Below are 16,180 nucleotides of genomic sequence, written 5' to 3'. Positions count from 1 at the left end.
TCTACAAATATATAAAACAAAGAGTGGCTCAGGTAAATATTGGTCCTTTAGAGGATGAGAAGGGAGATTTAATAATGGGAGATGAGGAAATGGCTGAGGAACTGAACAGGTTTTTTGGGTCGGTCTTCACAGTGGAAGACACAAATAACATGCCAGTGACTGATGGAAATGAGGTTATGACAGGTGCGGACCTTGAGAGGATTGTTATCACCAAGGAGGTAGTGATGGGCAAGCTAATGGGGCTAAAGGTAGTCAAGTCTCCTGGCCCTGATGGAATGCATCCCAGAGTGCTAAAAGAGATGGCTAGGGAAATTGCAAATGCACCAGTGATAATTTACCAAAATTCATTAGACTCTGGGGTGGTCCTGGCGGATTGGAAATTAACAAACGTGACGCCACTGATTTAAAAAAAGGAGGTAGGCAGAAAGCGGGTAATTATAGGCCAGTGAGCTTAACTTCGGTAGTAGGGAAGATGCTGGAATTTATCATCAAGGAAGAAATAGCGAGGCATCTGGATGGAAATTGTCCCATTGGGCAGAGGCAGCATGGGTTCATAAAGGGCAGGTCGTGCCTAACTAATTTAGTGGACTTTTTTTGAGGACATTACCAGTGCGGTAGATAACGGGGAGCCAATGGATGTGGTATATCTGGATTTCCAGAAAGCCTTTGACAAGGTGCCACAAAAAGGTTGCTGCATAAGATAAAGATGCATGGCATTAAGGGGAAAGTAGTAGCATGGATAGAGGATTGGTTAATTAATAAAAAGCAAAGAGTGGGGATTAATGGGTGTTTCTCTGGTTGCCAATCAGTGGCTAGTGGTGTCCCTCAGGGATCAGTGTTGGGCCCACAACTGTTCACAATTTACATAGATGATTTGGAGTTGGGAACCAAGGGCAATGTGTCCAAGTTTGCAGACGGCACTAAGATAAGTGGTAAAGCAAAAAGTGCAGAGGATACTGGAAGTCTGCAGAGGTGCAACAGGTGATTAAGAAGGCAAATGGAATTTTGTCCTTCATTGCTAGAGGGATAGAGTTTAAGACTAGGGAGGTTATGCTGCAATTGTATAAGGTGTTAGTGAGGCCACACCTGGAGTATTGTGTTCAGTTTTGGTCTCTTTACTTGAGAACGGACGTACTAGCACTGGAGGGTGTGCAGAGGAGATTCACTCGGTTAATCCCAGAGCTGAAGGGGTTGGATTACGAGGAGAGGTTGAGTAGACTGGGACTGTACTTGTTGGAATTTAGAAGGATGAGGGGGGATCTTACAGAAACATATAAAATTATGAAGGGATTAGATAGGATAGATGCGGGCAGGTTGTTTCCACTGGCGGGTGAAAGCAGAACTAGGGGGCATAGCCTCAAAATAAGGGGAAGTAGATTTAGGACTGAGTTTAGGAGGAACTTCTTCACCCAAAGGGTTGTGAATCTATGGAATTCCTTTCCCAGTGAAGCAGTAAAGGCTCCTTCAATAAATGTTTTTAAGATAAAGATAGATAGTTTTTTGAAGAATAAAGGGATTAAGGGTGATGGTGTTCGGGCCGGAAAGTGGAGCTGAGTCCACAACAGATCAGCCATGATCTCATTGAATGGTGGAGCAGGCTCGAGGGGCCAGGTGGCCTACTCCTGCTCCTAGTTCTTATGTTCTTATGAATGAGGCTGGGCGAAAGTACTTGGTGGCGGAAGAAAGTATTCTTCACATAACTAAACAGGTGGCACAGTGGTTAGCACTGCTGCCTCACAGTGCCAGGGTCCTGGGTTCAATTCCGACCTGGGGTGACTGTGTGGAGTTTGCATGTTCTCCCCGTGTCTGTGTGGATTTCCTCCGGATTCTCTGGTTTCTTCTCACAGTCCAAAGATGCGCGGGTTAGGTGGATTGACCATGCTAAATTGCCGCTTCGACTCCAAAGGTTAGATACGGTTACGATGGATTGGGTGGGGGACTGGGCCTCGGTAGGGTGCTCTTTCGGAGGGTTGGTGCAGACTCAATGAACCGAATAACCTCCTTCTGCATTGTAGGGATTCTATGGATTTAATTTCAACATGCAAACTTTTGACCTGATTGCTGATAATATTGGTATGCTGCCGAGAAGAGTAATACCAAATCTTATAGCTGTTGGCTACCAAGGTACTTCAGATTGGGGGGAAAAAGTTAAACTGTTCAGTACTCTTAAACAATGCAATTTCTTCATTTCAAAAGCACAATACTACAGATGCTGGAGATATGAAAACTGAAACAGGAAATTCTGGAAATACTCAGCAGGTCAGGCAGCATCTGTGGAGAGAAACCGAATTAACGTTCTGGTTGATGATCTTCCATCAGTCCCGGCATTTTCAGCATAGTATACTGTAGATGCTGGAGGTATGAAAACTGAATCAGGAGATTCTGGAAATACAAAGCAGGTCAGGCAACATCTGAGGAGAGAAACCAAATTAACATTCAGGTTGATGATCTTCCATCAGTACCGGTTTCTTCATTGGCGCTGTTCAAAACCCTGTAACTCCCTACCTAAAAGCACTATGAGAGTACCTTCATCACATTGACTGGAGCAGTTCAAGAAGGCCCACCACAAACCTCTTAATGGCAACTCAAGATGGCCAATATCCCCAGAATACATGAAAGAAATATTTGAATAGTATTTTTCTTAAATATTTCAGTTAACATCGTGTGCTGATTCGGCTGCTGAACTTTGGGCGCATCACATTCGAGCTCGTTCTTTTCCTCACTTATATGATTAGTTCCTGAAGCGAACCCTGCTTCACAGCGCCAGGAACCCATGTTCGATTTTGGCCTTGGGTGTCTGTCTGTGTGGCGACATAACGTGCATTCTCCATGGCAACACCTCTACCAATCAGAATCTACTTGCCAACCAATCGCCACTCTTCTCATACAATATAAAGTTGTTTGGCGCGATTTAACCAAATGAAAACTATGTCCCATAGCGAGTGCGTTTAACCGCGTGTCTCCGGGCACTCATAGCGCCAAGAATCCCTGCGCTCGATCAGCGCTGTGCACAAAAATGCCAGCTTGGTACATTGGCAGTGCCACCTCGCCACTTTGGCAGTGCCTACTTTCTTGCTCTTAGTCTTTGGCACTGTAGGTTACATCACTGACTCGTTGCTTCCTGCGTCATTGAGCGAATTTTGGATACAGCTTGTCACTTTCCCTTGGACCCATGAGCCTTTACTTTTCTGACCAGTCTGCCATAACCCAAAAGCCATGCTAAAGTAATGCGGACTACATCGAATTAGCTACCCTCATTGATTTTTTGCCAAGATACTGAGGGCCAGTCAAATTAGTCAGATGTGACCTCTTAAATCCATGCTGATAGTCCTTGATTTATCTGTGCCATTGAAATGCTGCTCATACTGCTGCTCAGATTATTTTCCAATAATTTGCCCACTGATGACATTAGTCTGTGTGGTGCATGATTACTTTATAACCAAAGGTGCAACTTTAGCAATAAAAACAGAAAATGCTGGAAAGACACAACAGGTCTGACAGCATCTGCGGAGAGGAAAACGAGAGTCAATGTTTCAAGTCTAGGGCAGCACGGTAGCATTGTGGATAGCACAATTGCTTCACAGCTCCAGGGTCCCAGGTTCGATTCCGGCTTGGGTCACTGTCTGTGCGGAGTCTGCACATCCTCCCCATGTGTGCATGGGTTTCCTCCGGGTGCTCCGGTTTCCTCCCACAGTCCAAAGATGTGCAGGTTAGGTGGATTGGCCATGATAAATTGCCCTTAGTGTCCAAAATTGCCCTTAGTGTTGGGTGGGGTTACTAGGTTATGGGGATAGGGTGGAGGTGTTGACCTTGGGTAGGGTGCTCTTTCCAAGAGCCGGTGCAGACACGATGGGCCGAATGGCCTCCTGCACTATAAATTCTATGATAATCTATGAAGTCTAGTATGACTCTTCTGTGGAGAGTCAGATTTCCAGCATCCGTAGTAATTTGTTTTTATTTTAGTATCAACTTCAGCAATCCTCCATCATCAAGACTGTAGCCCCAGGGGATTGGAAAGTGCGGTAATGAATTTTGAGAAGGAAGATGGAGGAGCTATTAGACTTAAGGAATCGGACATAAAACCTTTTAAAAGAAGGGAAGTTGATTAAAGCTTTTTTTAATAAATGGGATGTTGCATTTTATTATAGAGTGGATGTGAAAGCAGGAGATTAAGCAGAACGTGTACAAACGTACCTAAGCCGCACGTTGACTGCATTTTTAGGAAGATTATCTAGGTCATAGACTTGCCAAGAGAAAATGAGGCACTTCATTGGAGCAAGAAGTTGGAAAGGGGATCTGATAGTGATCAAAATAGTGATGGGTTTCAAGATGATAAATTGGGGTAAATTATTTTCACCAGTCATAGTAAGGGAAGAGCGAAGGTTTAAGATCAAAAGAACAAAGGGAGAGGTTAGGAGCGAATTATCTTTTTCATGCAGAGTTTTGTCAGGACAAGGAACATGGAGGAGAAATGGTGACATTCTCAATGTGCATTGCCCAGTGCAGAAATATTTGAAAAAGGATAAAATGCAGAGAAGTGGATAGTTTTCCGAGATGATAATGAGATCCAGCGAACGTCTTTCTCTGCACTGTAGCACCCCAAGTCAATTTTGTTACTTTCTTCTTCCTTTTGGGACAATTCCAAATGGCTTGCTCAAATCAAATGATGATGGCTATTCATGTATATCCCCAAGTTCCTCCATTAGAGAATAAACAAAACCATACCTTTCAGTTCCCCAAGGTGTGGAATATAATAATTCACTTCTGGGGGGGAGAGTTTTAGTCTTAGCTATTTTGACTTGCTTCCTTGGCAGTACCAATATAATCAGATGCTTTTCAATTATTTAAGAATTCTGTATTTTCATGGCACTTTTTCTCTTGATTCTGCTGCAGGCTTTTATCCGACGCTGTCTGGCGTATCGTAAAGAGGACCGGATAGATGTTCAGCAACTTGCCAGTGACCCATACTTGATGCCTCATATTAGAAAATCATTGTCCAGCACCAGCCCAGGTGTGGTCGCATCAACCTCTGGATCATCTAATAACAACAGTTCAAACTGAGCATGCAGACTATCCGCAGCGAGGGTACATTAAAGAAAAGGAGTACAGAATCCGTACTGGTGATATCCTGATTTGTACCAGGTGTTTTCTCCGTGTCTGTCCACATGTGGGGAAGAACGTTCCCACTGATTCTCCGAAGCGAGATGGACAGAGACTGCGATGCTTCAGGCTGGAAGCAAGGAGGCGATAACAGAGGCTGCGAATCACGGACCATGACTGATGGCTGCTAATGAAAAGGACAATGATCAGAATCCGCATCCTTCTCCCATGTCCCTTGGTTGTAGCCCAGACACGATCTTGGACTGAAAGTGGCTGAGTGCTAGAAGAGTGAACAAGATGGGTGTTTGTTTTTTAAATGCTTCCCCCCCCCCCCAAAAAAAAACTGCAAATAAAATCTGAATTGGTAACATCTGTTTCAAGTTGAGCACAAATATCAGACTGGGGGACTTGACTGTTCCAAACTTTTTGAGGCTGCCTGTTGGTGGTACTGGTGTTCTTTTTGAATTAGTTATAGACACAGTCCTGTTGGTCTTTTTTTTTTAAATTGGACCTGTCCTCTACCTTCTTCCCACAACCCAGATTCCTGTCCATTGACTTTTTGCTCTGCTTTCTGATTCTGTTTCCACACTGCTTGTTCTCGCACCGTTCCTGCGGTACCTTAATATTTTGCTCACTTTCTGCTTGGCTGGATGTAGATTGAGACACAAACAACACTAAGGCTTTGAAGAACCTGCAACAGGGGGGAAAAAACCTTTGATTTGACATTTGGCCGTCTTTTCTTTTATTTCCAGCCCTTTTTATTTGCTCCATCCTCGTGATGGTTATTTATTACTTTTTATCCTTCTTGCTCACCCTCCCCAAACCAGGCCTATCCCTTCAGCTTTTAACTGGATCTTACTTTCCAAGCGGCTCTGCACAGTTTAGTTGCCATCTGGCATTTCATGACCGAGTGCAGGACAATATTTGTGATCCTCTGTTGGTTTCCATCTGATTTTTTAAATGTTTGTTTTGAGGCAGGTAACTGAAAATACTCATCTGGCAAAATGCAGTGTCTGACTTCTAAGTGACTGCACCTTTTCAGGGTGGAATATTGTCTTTGTACATCAATGATTAAAGTTCAGTGTGTGTAAAACTAAATAAATAAATATAGATGAAGTTGAGAGGTCTAGCTCATGTCAGCAAATATCAGCATGCTGATTTGGCCACATCCCGCCCCTTTGCAGGGTGGGGGACTGCTCATCATTGTGGAAGCAAATGACCAGTTAACCTGCCAACCACAGATCCCTAACTTGTGGGCCAGGGTTGGGTGAAACCCTGCTGAATTCAGTCAAACCCATTGGTCAAATGTGTAAAAAGCATCCACCCGTAGGGGATGGTTGATCTTCCAGATGAGCAGAATACATGACTGAATATTTTCCCAAATATAATGCTGATTGTTCCTTTTCACTTTTGAGTTTGTAAGGGAAAGCTTGTATCAAAAAGTATGGAGGTTTTTTTTAAATGAGCAAATTTCATATCGCACTGGAGTAAAATTTAGATCAAATGAGGCAATTTCAGCTCAAACTAACATTAGAGTCTTACAGCACCAACGGTAGTTTGGCCTATCATTCCTGTGCTGCCCCAGTTTTTTGTTTTGTTGAGTGAATAAATCCTTTGAATAGTTTTGAATGAAATGATTATCATGTTTGCTTTTACTGAAGTCAAAAGGAGAGCTCCATGTTTGCAAAATATACTATATCATTACTGTTTCTATTGAGTGCAGGTACTGGTTGTCAGTCAAAGTTATCTCACTCTGAATGTGGATATCCTTTTCTGGGGGGAGTGGTCTTGCTCCAGAACTCTCATTAGTTGTATGTGCCTGAAATATCTCTGACAACTGCGACAAATTGTGCACTTGCATCTGAAGGGTGTTGGCCTAGAGTGGCGAGGTACACTTTTAATCATGTACGTGCTCTTACTCCCTCTGCACTCTTGTGTACTCCCTTTATCCTTCATTTCTGCTCTTACTTTATCTTAACCCTCCTCTCACCTGCACGAGTATGTACGCTCACCTTGGCTCTCATTAAATACTATGTTGTTGTTGCTTTTCCACCTCCAGAATTCCAATCAATAAATTCCTTGAGGTGACGATCTGTGAATTTCAACCTGTGTCCGAGCACACTCCACCTACGTTACCGGGAATCAATCTTTTCTCCCCTCGTTCTCAACCAGGAACTGCCTAAGGATCCTCCTTTTATTAAGTGGGGGCTCTATATCAAAATCTGAACACAATTAAATATTTATTTTCACATTATACCTGAGAGTCCCCTAGTTTTCTTTTTTAACTGCGTGGCTTTGGAATGGTGAGAAGAATGCACTTTCCCTCTGGTACAGCTTAGAATTCAAGTCAAAACCTGTTGAGCAAACAAGGATATTGCTTTGGTACAGTAGCAAAATTGGATGTGGCTTTGTGGTGAAGTGTGCAAGGAATTCTGATGGTGGTCTGAAAACATTCGCTGGCGAGATAGCTTAAAGCAGAACATGGAATCTACTCCATGAAATAGGTACAAGCCAACTTCAATTTCATGAATCTTGTTGCAACATAACCCAGTAATTTGTATGATGGGATTTCACTGCAAATCCTTCAGTTGAACTGTCCTCAGTCTTTAGAAAGCAAAAGCTGGGCAAAGTTTCAAGGTTGAACGCTGGACTTGGTGCTGGGTCAAACTTGGTGCAGGATACAGTGGGTGCAGAACTGCCCTTTAATCTGTCCAGGTAAACTAAACTTGTGAACAGTTATGGCCATTATTGGTAACTTTAACAGCGGACCCAGATTTAGTGGAAATGTATCTACCACTTTTTGAGATGATTGATTGGAATAGAATAATCTACACTCTGCTGCTGATGTACAACAACCAATCCAAATTCTAGTTTTTAGAAAATAGTCTTTAAAAACACCTTTAAGGACAACAGCACTGGCGTGGTTAAGTATTATTTCTGTTTTTAAAAATAAATTATATTTGGCATTTTTTACTGATTTTATTGCAGGACCGCAGGTTATTGTGTACTTCAACTTCAGTGCAAGTTTGACAGTCTTTTTAAACCACATTAGGTATCTTGTGAAATTGGTGAGGTTTCCATTTTTTTAAACACTTGTCTGAAATTGTAGTCATGCGCAGTGTAAGACCTGTCCAGGCATCCTGGAAGAGAGGCGTGGAAAAGGAGTACTAAGTCTAACTTCCAACTAGAGAGTGCACTTTGCAAAGAGCATTCCTGCCTCGTTTAGGGTTGCCACTCGTGTTCTTGGTAACACAGCCATTTTAAGAAGACATTTAGGGCAGCACGGCGGCACAGTGGTTAGGACAGCTGCCTCCCGGCACCGAGGTCCCAGGTTCGATCCCAGCCCCGGGTCACTGTCCGTGTGGAGTTTGCACATTCTCCCCATATTTGTGTGGGTTTCGCCCCCACAACCCAAAAGATGTGCAGGGTGGGTGGATCGGCCACGCTAAATTGACCCTTCATTGGAAAATAAATGAATTGGATACTCTAAATTTATATTTAAAAAAATAAATAAAGAAGACATTTAACTGGAACTCTTGGCATTGTCCAGATCCTTGGACAACTTGTCCATGTAACCGTCACCCGTTTGCCAATCTGTGCCAAAAGATGTTTCTTTTTCCCTCCCCAGAAGCAATGATGTTGCAGACACTTCTGTTCAATCGAGAATGATTTGCTTTAGCAGTAATCTAAATATCTGCACTGTTGTGCAAAATTAAGTTGATATTTTCAGCAAGAAAAATGAGTCTTAATCCCCAATATCTGATGATTGTGAACAGCAGAAATAGATCTGAAAAGGTCTGAAAATAAGTCAAGCCGGTTACATGTCTCTGCAAGGGATTGACGAGGTTCTTTTGTGCAGTGGGTAATTGTGAAATCGAATCAGATTTTCTTTCCCTGGAGGAGAAAATACACTCACCTTGCCAAACCCTCAATGCTTAATGTGTACACAATTCCCCCTCCACCCTCCAATCCACCCAACAAGAATGGATTGTTAGTGTCCATTTCAGTTCCTAATACTTACCAAAACATTAGGAAAGTTACTGTTTAGCAGTCGAGACGTTACAAGATTTGATGCAAAGTTGCTAGATTCAAGTTTCTACACAAATCTTAAGAGAAAAGTAACTCTTTTACCTTTCCAAATATTGACTGGAACTGGATTTCTTGGGAGAACTGCATTCGTGCTCACATACGAATTATTATGTTCACCCCGAATCATCCAGCAGACTTGGAGATGTTCTTTCAGTTTATAGTTTATTATGCTGAATTACATGACAATTTGGGAAGTCTTTAGTTGGTTTTAGAGTGGATCCATTTAACACTGATTGTAATACCTGGAATCACTGGACCGTTGACAGCTCCATGACCAGATTTTCTTGGTGGGCGTTTAAACCACTCTTAACACTGGGTTGGATCATATATAATGGTTTTTTTCTGGAAATTATTTTTCAGCTAAGGAATAAAGTAACCCAGATTTTATTTTGATAAACTGAACAACCGGTTTTTGAATCATAGTTTTTCAGTACAAATCACCCTTTTGGTTTATTCCGCCTATAATGTGTGTTTTCTGCCATTTTGTGTGTCCCAGTTCTAACACTGCATCTGAGCAATCTTTGAGCAACTTCCCCCCCCCCCCCCCCCATTTCTCTCTGCTGCTCTACCCCTTCACACCCCCAACAATGCACCCCATAACTTCAGCAGTGTCTCCTTCTGGCTGAGTATCATTCAGCCAGTTACACACATGCAGGATCCTTGGTTTTTAGAGTGTTCCTTTCAGTTTCTTTCATTGCAGCTCGTTTAAACACTGTGAATAACTCCGGGTTGAACTTTCATACCAGCTTATTTCTCCCTGTGGTTCCTCTTTCCAAGTTTTTTTTTAAAAGAAAAAAAAATTGTACAAATTCCTGTATTTAACTGTATACTGTCGTGGTATGATGACGATTCTGATTTCAACGATGTGAGCCTCTTCTGGACTCTACAGCTTTACTTTCAATGTACAAAAGAGAAACAAAATGAAGGGGTGAAGTTAAACCGGTACGGATAATTTCTTTTGAATCAAAAGGAAGGTACCGTGGAGCCCCTATGAGTATGTGTCACTGTGAAATACATGCTTGGTTAATAACCCAGTCTGTTCATGAGGGTTGCTGTGTAAATTTCAGAAAATTGTATTGCTTTGACTGTGCGGATTCCAAACCGTTAGATGTCCATTGATAGCTGCTGCAGTGTAGAAATTTTCTTTTATTCATCTGCTAATAAATTGAACCTCATAACAAAATTTTAATACTACTGAAAATGTTTTCTCTTGCCTGATGTTCAACATGGCCTTTGGTACTCTGGAGGGCTTTGAGCCATTTCGCTCATGCCTGGGGGACTGGGTGTCATAACTGAATGAGATATAGCTGCTTTACCTGTTTGATTTAAATCCCAGCCAGGCCAAAATATTCATCTGGTTATTAAGAAAAACTGAAACAACAGCCTTGACCAAGGTATTGGTGAATGGTTATACCATGCTGGTCCTTAATATATTCAGTGTGTTTCTGTGTAAGAAGAGAAACCGTATCTGACTTGCTGTTTTAAAAAAATCAAGTTTAAAGTGATTCAAAGAATGCTGCTGGGTAATGCAATCTTGGAGAGTATCCTAATTTAGGGGATACATGGAAAGAGTGACTTGTATTTAAGAACACCGTTTGTGATCTCAGGACATCCCAACAGCCAAAGGATTTTTTTTTTTTTTTTGAAGTGTAGTCATTGTTGTAATCTGTGAAATCTGGCAGCCAGTATGTGCACAGCAAGCTTCCAGAAGCAGCAATTTGACCAGATAACTTGTTTTAGGGATAAATATTGGTCAGGACACATCAAACAGATCCTCAACTGGGTAAGTGACCGAGCCAGTGCATTGTGTTAACTTCATCTCATTAGATGTTTATTACTTTTAAACAGTTCTGCATGACCTGGTTTTGTGGTCCAAGCCAAATGGAATCGGAAACTGAACTTGACCAGTCATAGTTGTGGCTACAAGACCATGTCGGAGGCTGGGAATCCAGCAGTGAGTAACTCTCCTCCTCACTCTCAAGTCTGTCCACCATCTACAAGGCACATGTCTGGAGTGTGATGGAATACTCCCACTTGCCTGGATGAGTGCAGCTCCAACAACATTCCAGAAACTCTATACCATCCAAGCCAAAGCAGCCCATTTGATTGGCTGCATCCACAGACATTCAATCCCTCCACCACTAATGAACAGTAGTAGTTGTGTGTACCATCTACAAGATAGCAATTGTTTTTTTTAAATCTTTATATTGGCTTTTCTCTTATTTATAAACAGTTGTGTGTATACATAACATTTTTCTTGCCCGCGCTAATTTACTTTATTATACAGAGAGGTTTATTTTGTCCTTCATTTAACTAACTCTATGTACATTTTGTTGCCCTCTGGATCGGTCTATAACCCCCCCCCCCCCCCCCCCCCCCCAGCTTCAGCACTCTTCCTCTTCTCTTGTGGTTTCCCCACCTTCCTTCTGCCCGCCCCCACGCCCCTCCCGGTTGCACAGACCTTTGGTTCCTCATCTAACTTGTTTTTTTTGATTCTGAGCTTACTCCTCATTGCTGGCCTCGAACAGGTTTTGGAACAGGCCGACAAACTGCCCCCAAGTATCCAGGAAGCCTTCCTCTGACCCTCGGATGGCGTACTTAATCTTCTCCAGGTGGAGAAATTCCGAGAGTTCAGCGAGCCAGTCTGCAGCTTTGGGTGGTGCTGCCGATCACCAGTCGAGCAGAATTCTCCGGCGTGCGATTAGGGAAGCGAAAGTAAGGGCATTGGCCCCCTTCCCCATGTGTAACTCTGGCTGTTCCGATACCCAGAAGATTGCCACTATTGGGCATGACTTCACCCTTACCCCCACAACCTTGGACATTGCCCCGGAGAAGGCTGTCCAGAACTCAGCAAGTTTGGGACAAGCCCAAAACACGTGGGTGTGGTTGGCCGGGCCCCTCTGGCACCGCTCACATATGTCCTCCACCTCCGGGAAGAACCTGCTCATTCGGGTTCAGTCAGGTGCGCTCTGTGCACCACTTTGAGCTACATTAGGCTTAGCCTTGTGCAGGAGGAGGTAGAGTTCGCCCTACTCTGTGCTTAGCTCCAGAGTCCTACCTCCCTACCTCTGTCCCCAGTTCGGCCTCCCATTTTTGTCTGGTCTCGTCCAGTGGTGTTCGGGCTCTGTCCAGTAGCTGTCCATATATTTTCCCACATAGTCCCTCTCTTGGATGACGAGGCAAAATAAGAAAGGTGGGGTTATTTACTTAAAAGGCACCAGGTGGCTCCTGCTTGAGGCGTGTTTTTAGGAGTTTTAAGTCCAGTCCTGGGGGCAATTTGCGAATGATTGAATGAAGGGAAATACAAGGAAAGAAAAGGATGTGAAAGGATTAAGAAAAATCAGCCGTGAAGAAGGGTGAGATTAAGTGTTCACCGTCGAGTGAGAGGGCCAGCCTGGGACTAGCAAGATGGCGGAGGCTGGGCTGCTGGATGGGGCTGCACTGCTCACAGCAGAGTGGATGACTGAGGTGATGTCTTTGGAGCTGGAGAAGCAGTTTGCGAAGCACATGGGGGCATTGACGAAAGAGATGGTGGTGGCTTTGAAGATGTTGGTGGAGGAGGCAATTGCCCCGGTGGGAGTATCTGTGGCGAAGACATCAGCCGAGGTGAGGGAACTGAGCGAGAAGATGAAGGGAGTGGAGGAGGCCATGTCGCAACACAGATCAGCTCACCTCAATGGGGGATGAGCTGCGGTGGGTGGTCGAGGCCAATAAGGGGCTTCAAGCAAAGCTGGAGAACTGCTCGAGGCACAAAATTTGAGGATTGTGGGCTTGCCCGAAGGGGTGGAGGTGCTCAAGGCCAACGGAATACTTCAAGATGTTGGCGGAATTAATGGGGGAGGGTGAGGAGCCCTCCCGTAATGAACTGGACCGGGCCCATCGGTCGCTGAGGCCGAAACCAAAGTTAAATGAGCCGCCAAGGGCGGTGATCTGCTTCCACAAGTACCACGTTGTGAGATTTGAATGTGTGCTCACAATCACTGACACCGAGGACAAAATACTAGAAGCAAGTTAGTTTTATTTATCCTTATACAAATCTGCAGAGTCGGGTGCCTCCTAGACAGGAGCACACCAAATAGCTTGTTTCGTCTGTTTATATACACTTTATTCGTTTATCATTCTCCTGCCCTCCCCTGATTGGATCAGGTTTCACTGAGGTTCACATTCTTCCTTATACGCCTTCATCATACATTACATATCAGTATTCATGCTTCATCATACATTATATGTTCACGTTTACGTACTCCTTCTGTCCAGTGGGTGGTTCCCCTGGACATTTGCGCAGCCTCAGTGACTTGTTTGTGTCTTTGAGACTGTCCACTCATCTATTTTGCTAAGCCTTCCCCAACCTATCTTGCTCAATATTCAGACCTATTATTATCTCTTCTGTTAATGCTATACCTACTTCATTTTCTCCACTTCCTCATGTGCATCTGTTTCCTTGTCCAAGCAGTACTTTTCCACAAGCCTGTGTTAGTTTTTTTAGTCGGTTATTCATTTAATACATTTAATAATCCAAATATTCTCTTTCTCTCACCTGTTTTTTTTTTTACATCAATCTATTGTTCCCTTTCTTTTTTTATTGTCGTTGTTGGACACAATATTTAGGCACTAATGTGGCGTAAGATATATATTTTTTCCTAGTTAGGAGTCTCCCTGCTAACGAGGGAGTTAATTAATGGGAGAGGTTTAGAGGGTTTTCTGCAGCTCATTAGAATCGGTTTTTAAAAAGAGCTTAAGAGCTTGAGTTAGTTCAATTTTGTTACTTGTTGGCTTTAAGATAATTTATTGTTTGTTACTGTTTCAATGTGGCCTTTTTGGGGTGGGGACAGGGTGGGGTGGGTTTTAGTGTTAGTCTGCTGACGGTGTCTGTTAGTTTCCCTTTGTCGAATCCGCTAATCCGCCTGGTTACCTGGAATGTTAGCTGTTTGAATGGCCCAGTAAAAAGGTCGAGGGCCTTCACGCACCTTAAGAGCCTAAATTTCGATAGTGTTTTCTTGCAGGAAACCCAATTGTGTTTCAAGGACCAGACCAGGTTGCGCACGGGTTGGGTCGGCAGGTTTTTCATTCCAGTTTCAAGGGAGGGCCAGGAGTACGCCGATTTTAATTATTAAGAGTGTTTAATTCTCCTCTTCTCAGATTATAGCTGACCCCAATGGTTGTTCTACTGGGCACAATTTGCTAGCCACGCTGCGCCTGAAAAACAGATTGCCATGGTGCAGTGTAGCCGTTAAAAGCCAGGAGACCCCCCACTCCCACGGCTCGCAATGCCTCAAGATCCATCGTGATCTCGCGAGACATTGCGTTGTAAGTCCCGCCCATTGTGGGTGGGATCACCTTTTGGCAAATCTGCATATTGGAGTGAGCAGCTAGTCTCACTAATGTGCAGACTCCAGATGGTACCTGAGGCTTTCGGCTTCATCCCCTTTGCCTCAAGAGTGCGCCACTCAGCAGGTGGGGACCAGGTGGAATGGAGTCTTACAGGGCAGGGTGCCAGCCTGGCTTTGCCAAGATGCACCAGTGGCACTGCCAGCTGGCAGGGCATTTCTAGGGTGCCAGGTTGGCACTGCCAGAGGCTGGTGGATTCCATTCTAGAGGTGGATACTCGCTCGATCCTACTCCAGAGCTATTGGCAAGCAGGAAAACATTACAGACCCAGTTCAAGCTACTGTCCACCAACAAAGTTAAATGTCAGTTGCAGCAGAGTACTTTTTAGGAGTACGGGGAGAAGGCCAGTCGTCTCCTGGCTCACCAACTCAAAACGTCAAGTGGCCTCTCGTGAGATCTCTCAGATAATTAACCTGGACGGCAACCCTGTTTCCGCCTCTCAGCAGATCAATGCAGTTTTTAAATCCTATTACTGCGACCGTTATAAATTGGAACTCCCTGCAGATAAATCAATTACGTCTGACTTTCTGGACAGTCTGCCCACCCCAACTGTTGAGATGGACAAGAGCTGCGAGTTGGACTCCCCATTATGTCCTGATGAGATTTTAAAATGTATTGAGCTAACACAATCTGGCAAGGCACCTAGTCTGGATGGCTTACTGATTGAGTTTTACAAATGGTTCTTGGAACAGCTCATAACCTGTTATTGGACATGTTCAATGACTCCCTACCTCGGGTTCATTGCCTCCGACCTTCACTCAAGCCTCTATTTCTTTATTCAAGAAAGACAAGGACCTGACTGAATGCTGATCCATCTTGCTTTTAAACGCGGACGTTAAGCTGATTATTAAGGTTGTGGCGATCCTTACCTTCCCTCCCAAGTATAATGTAGGAGAATCAAACTGGCTTTGTGAAAGGCCATCAATTGTTGGGCAATATGCGCTGCGTTTTAAACATTATTCATTCCCCCTTCTCTGTACCTGAGCCTGAATAATCTTTTATTATTGTCACAAGTAGGGTTACATAATACTGCAATGAAGTTACTGTGAAAAACCCCAAGTCACCACACTCCGGCGCCTGGTGGGTACACTGAGAGAGAATTCAGAATATCCAATTCACCTAACAACGCATCTTTTGGGACTTGTGGGAGGAAATGGAGCACCCGGAGGAAACGCAGACACAGGGAGAACATGCAGATTCCGCACAGTCGGCTACCCAAGCTGGGAATTGAATCTGGGACCTGGAGCTGTGAAGCAACAGTGCTAACCACTGTGCTACCGTGCCACCCTATAAAAGTGGTGGATTCCATTCTAGAGGTGAGAAAGCATTTGACTGGGTGGAATAGGAATATTCATTTGAGATCCTCGGGAGATTTAGATTCGGCCATAAATTTGTCTCTTGTATTTGCTTGTTATACAATGCCCTTACGACCAGCATTTTTATGAACACTCTACACTCAGATTACTTCCCATTTAATAAGGGAATTTGATGGCTGCTCTCTTCCCCACTTTTGTTTCTTTGGCAAAAGAGCTGCTCTCTATAACGTTGAAGGCCTCGAGTCAATGTAGGGGTATTAGTTGTGATTGGGTGGAACATTGGGTAT

At 43.8% G+C, this 16,180-nt stretch overlaps 1 protein-coding gene across 5 annotated transcripts in view; it reads left to right on the top strand.

Moving 5' to 3' along the window:
• The window catches only part of tlk2 (tousled-like kinase 2), a 246,252-nt gene extending 235,880 nt beyond the window's left edge, over positions 1-10,372 (top strand). For all 5 annotated transcript variants that reach the window (XM_072486976.1, XM_072486977.1, XM_072486975.1 and 2 more), the window contains one exon: positions 4,894-10,372. In XM_072486976.1, the coding sequence (XP_072343077.1) occupies positions 4,894-5,061 (168 nt within the window). In that variant the 3' untranslated portion in view covers positions 5,062-10,372. The remainder of the gene's footprint in view (positions 1-4,893) is intronic.
• The last annotated feature ends 5,808 nt before the right edge of the window (positions 10,373-16,180 follow it).

This window comes from Scyliorhinus torazame, chromosome 21, assembly GCF_047496885.1.
Source record: "Scyliorhinus torazame isolate Kashiwa2021f chromosome 21, sScyTor2.1, whole genome shotgun sequence".
NCBI lineage: Eukaryota > Metazoa > Chordata > Chondrichthyes > Carcharhiniformes > Scyliorhinidae > Scyliorhinus > Scyliorhinus torazame.
Note: the sequence above shows the minus strand (reverse complement) of the source record. Positions and strands in the feature narration are given on the sequence as shown.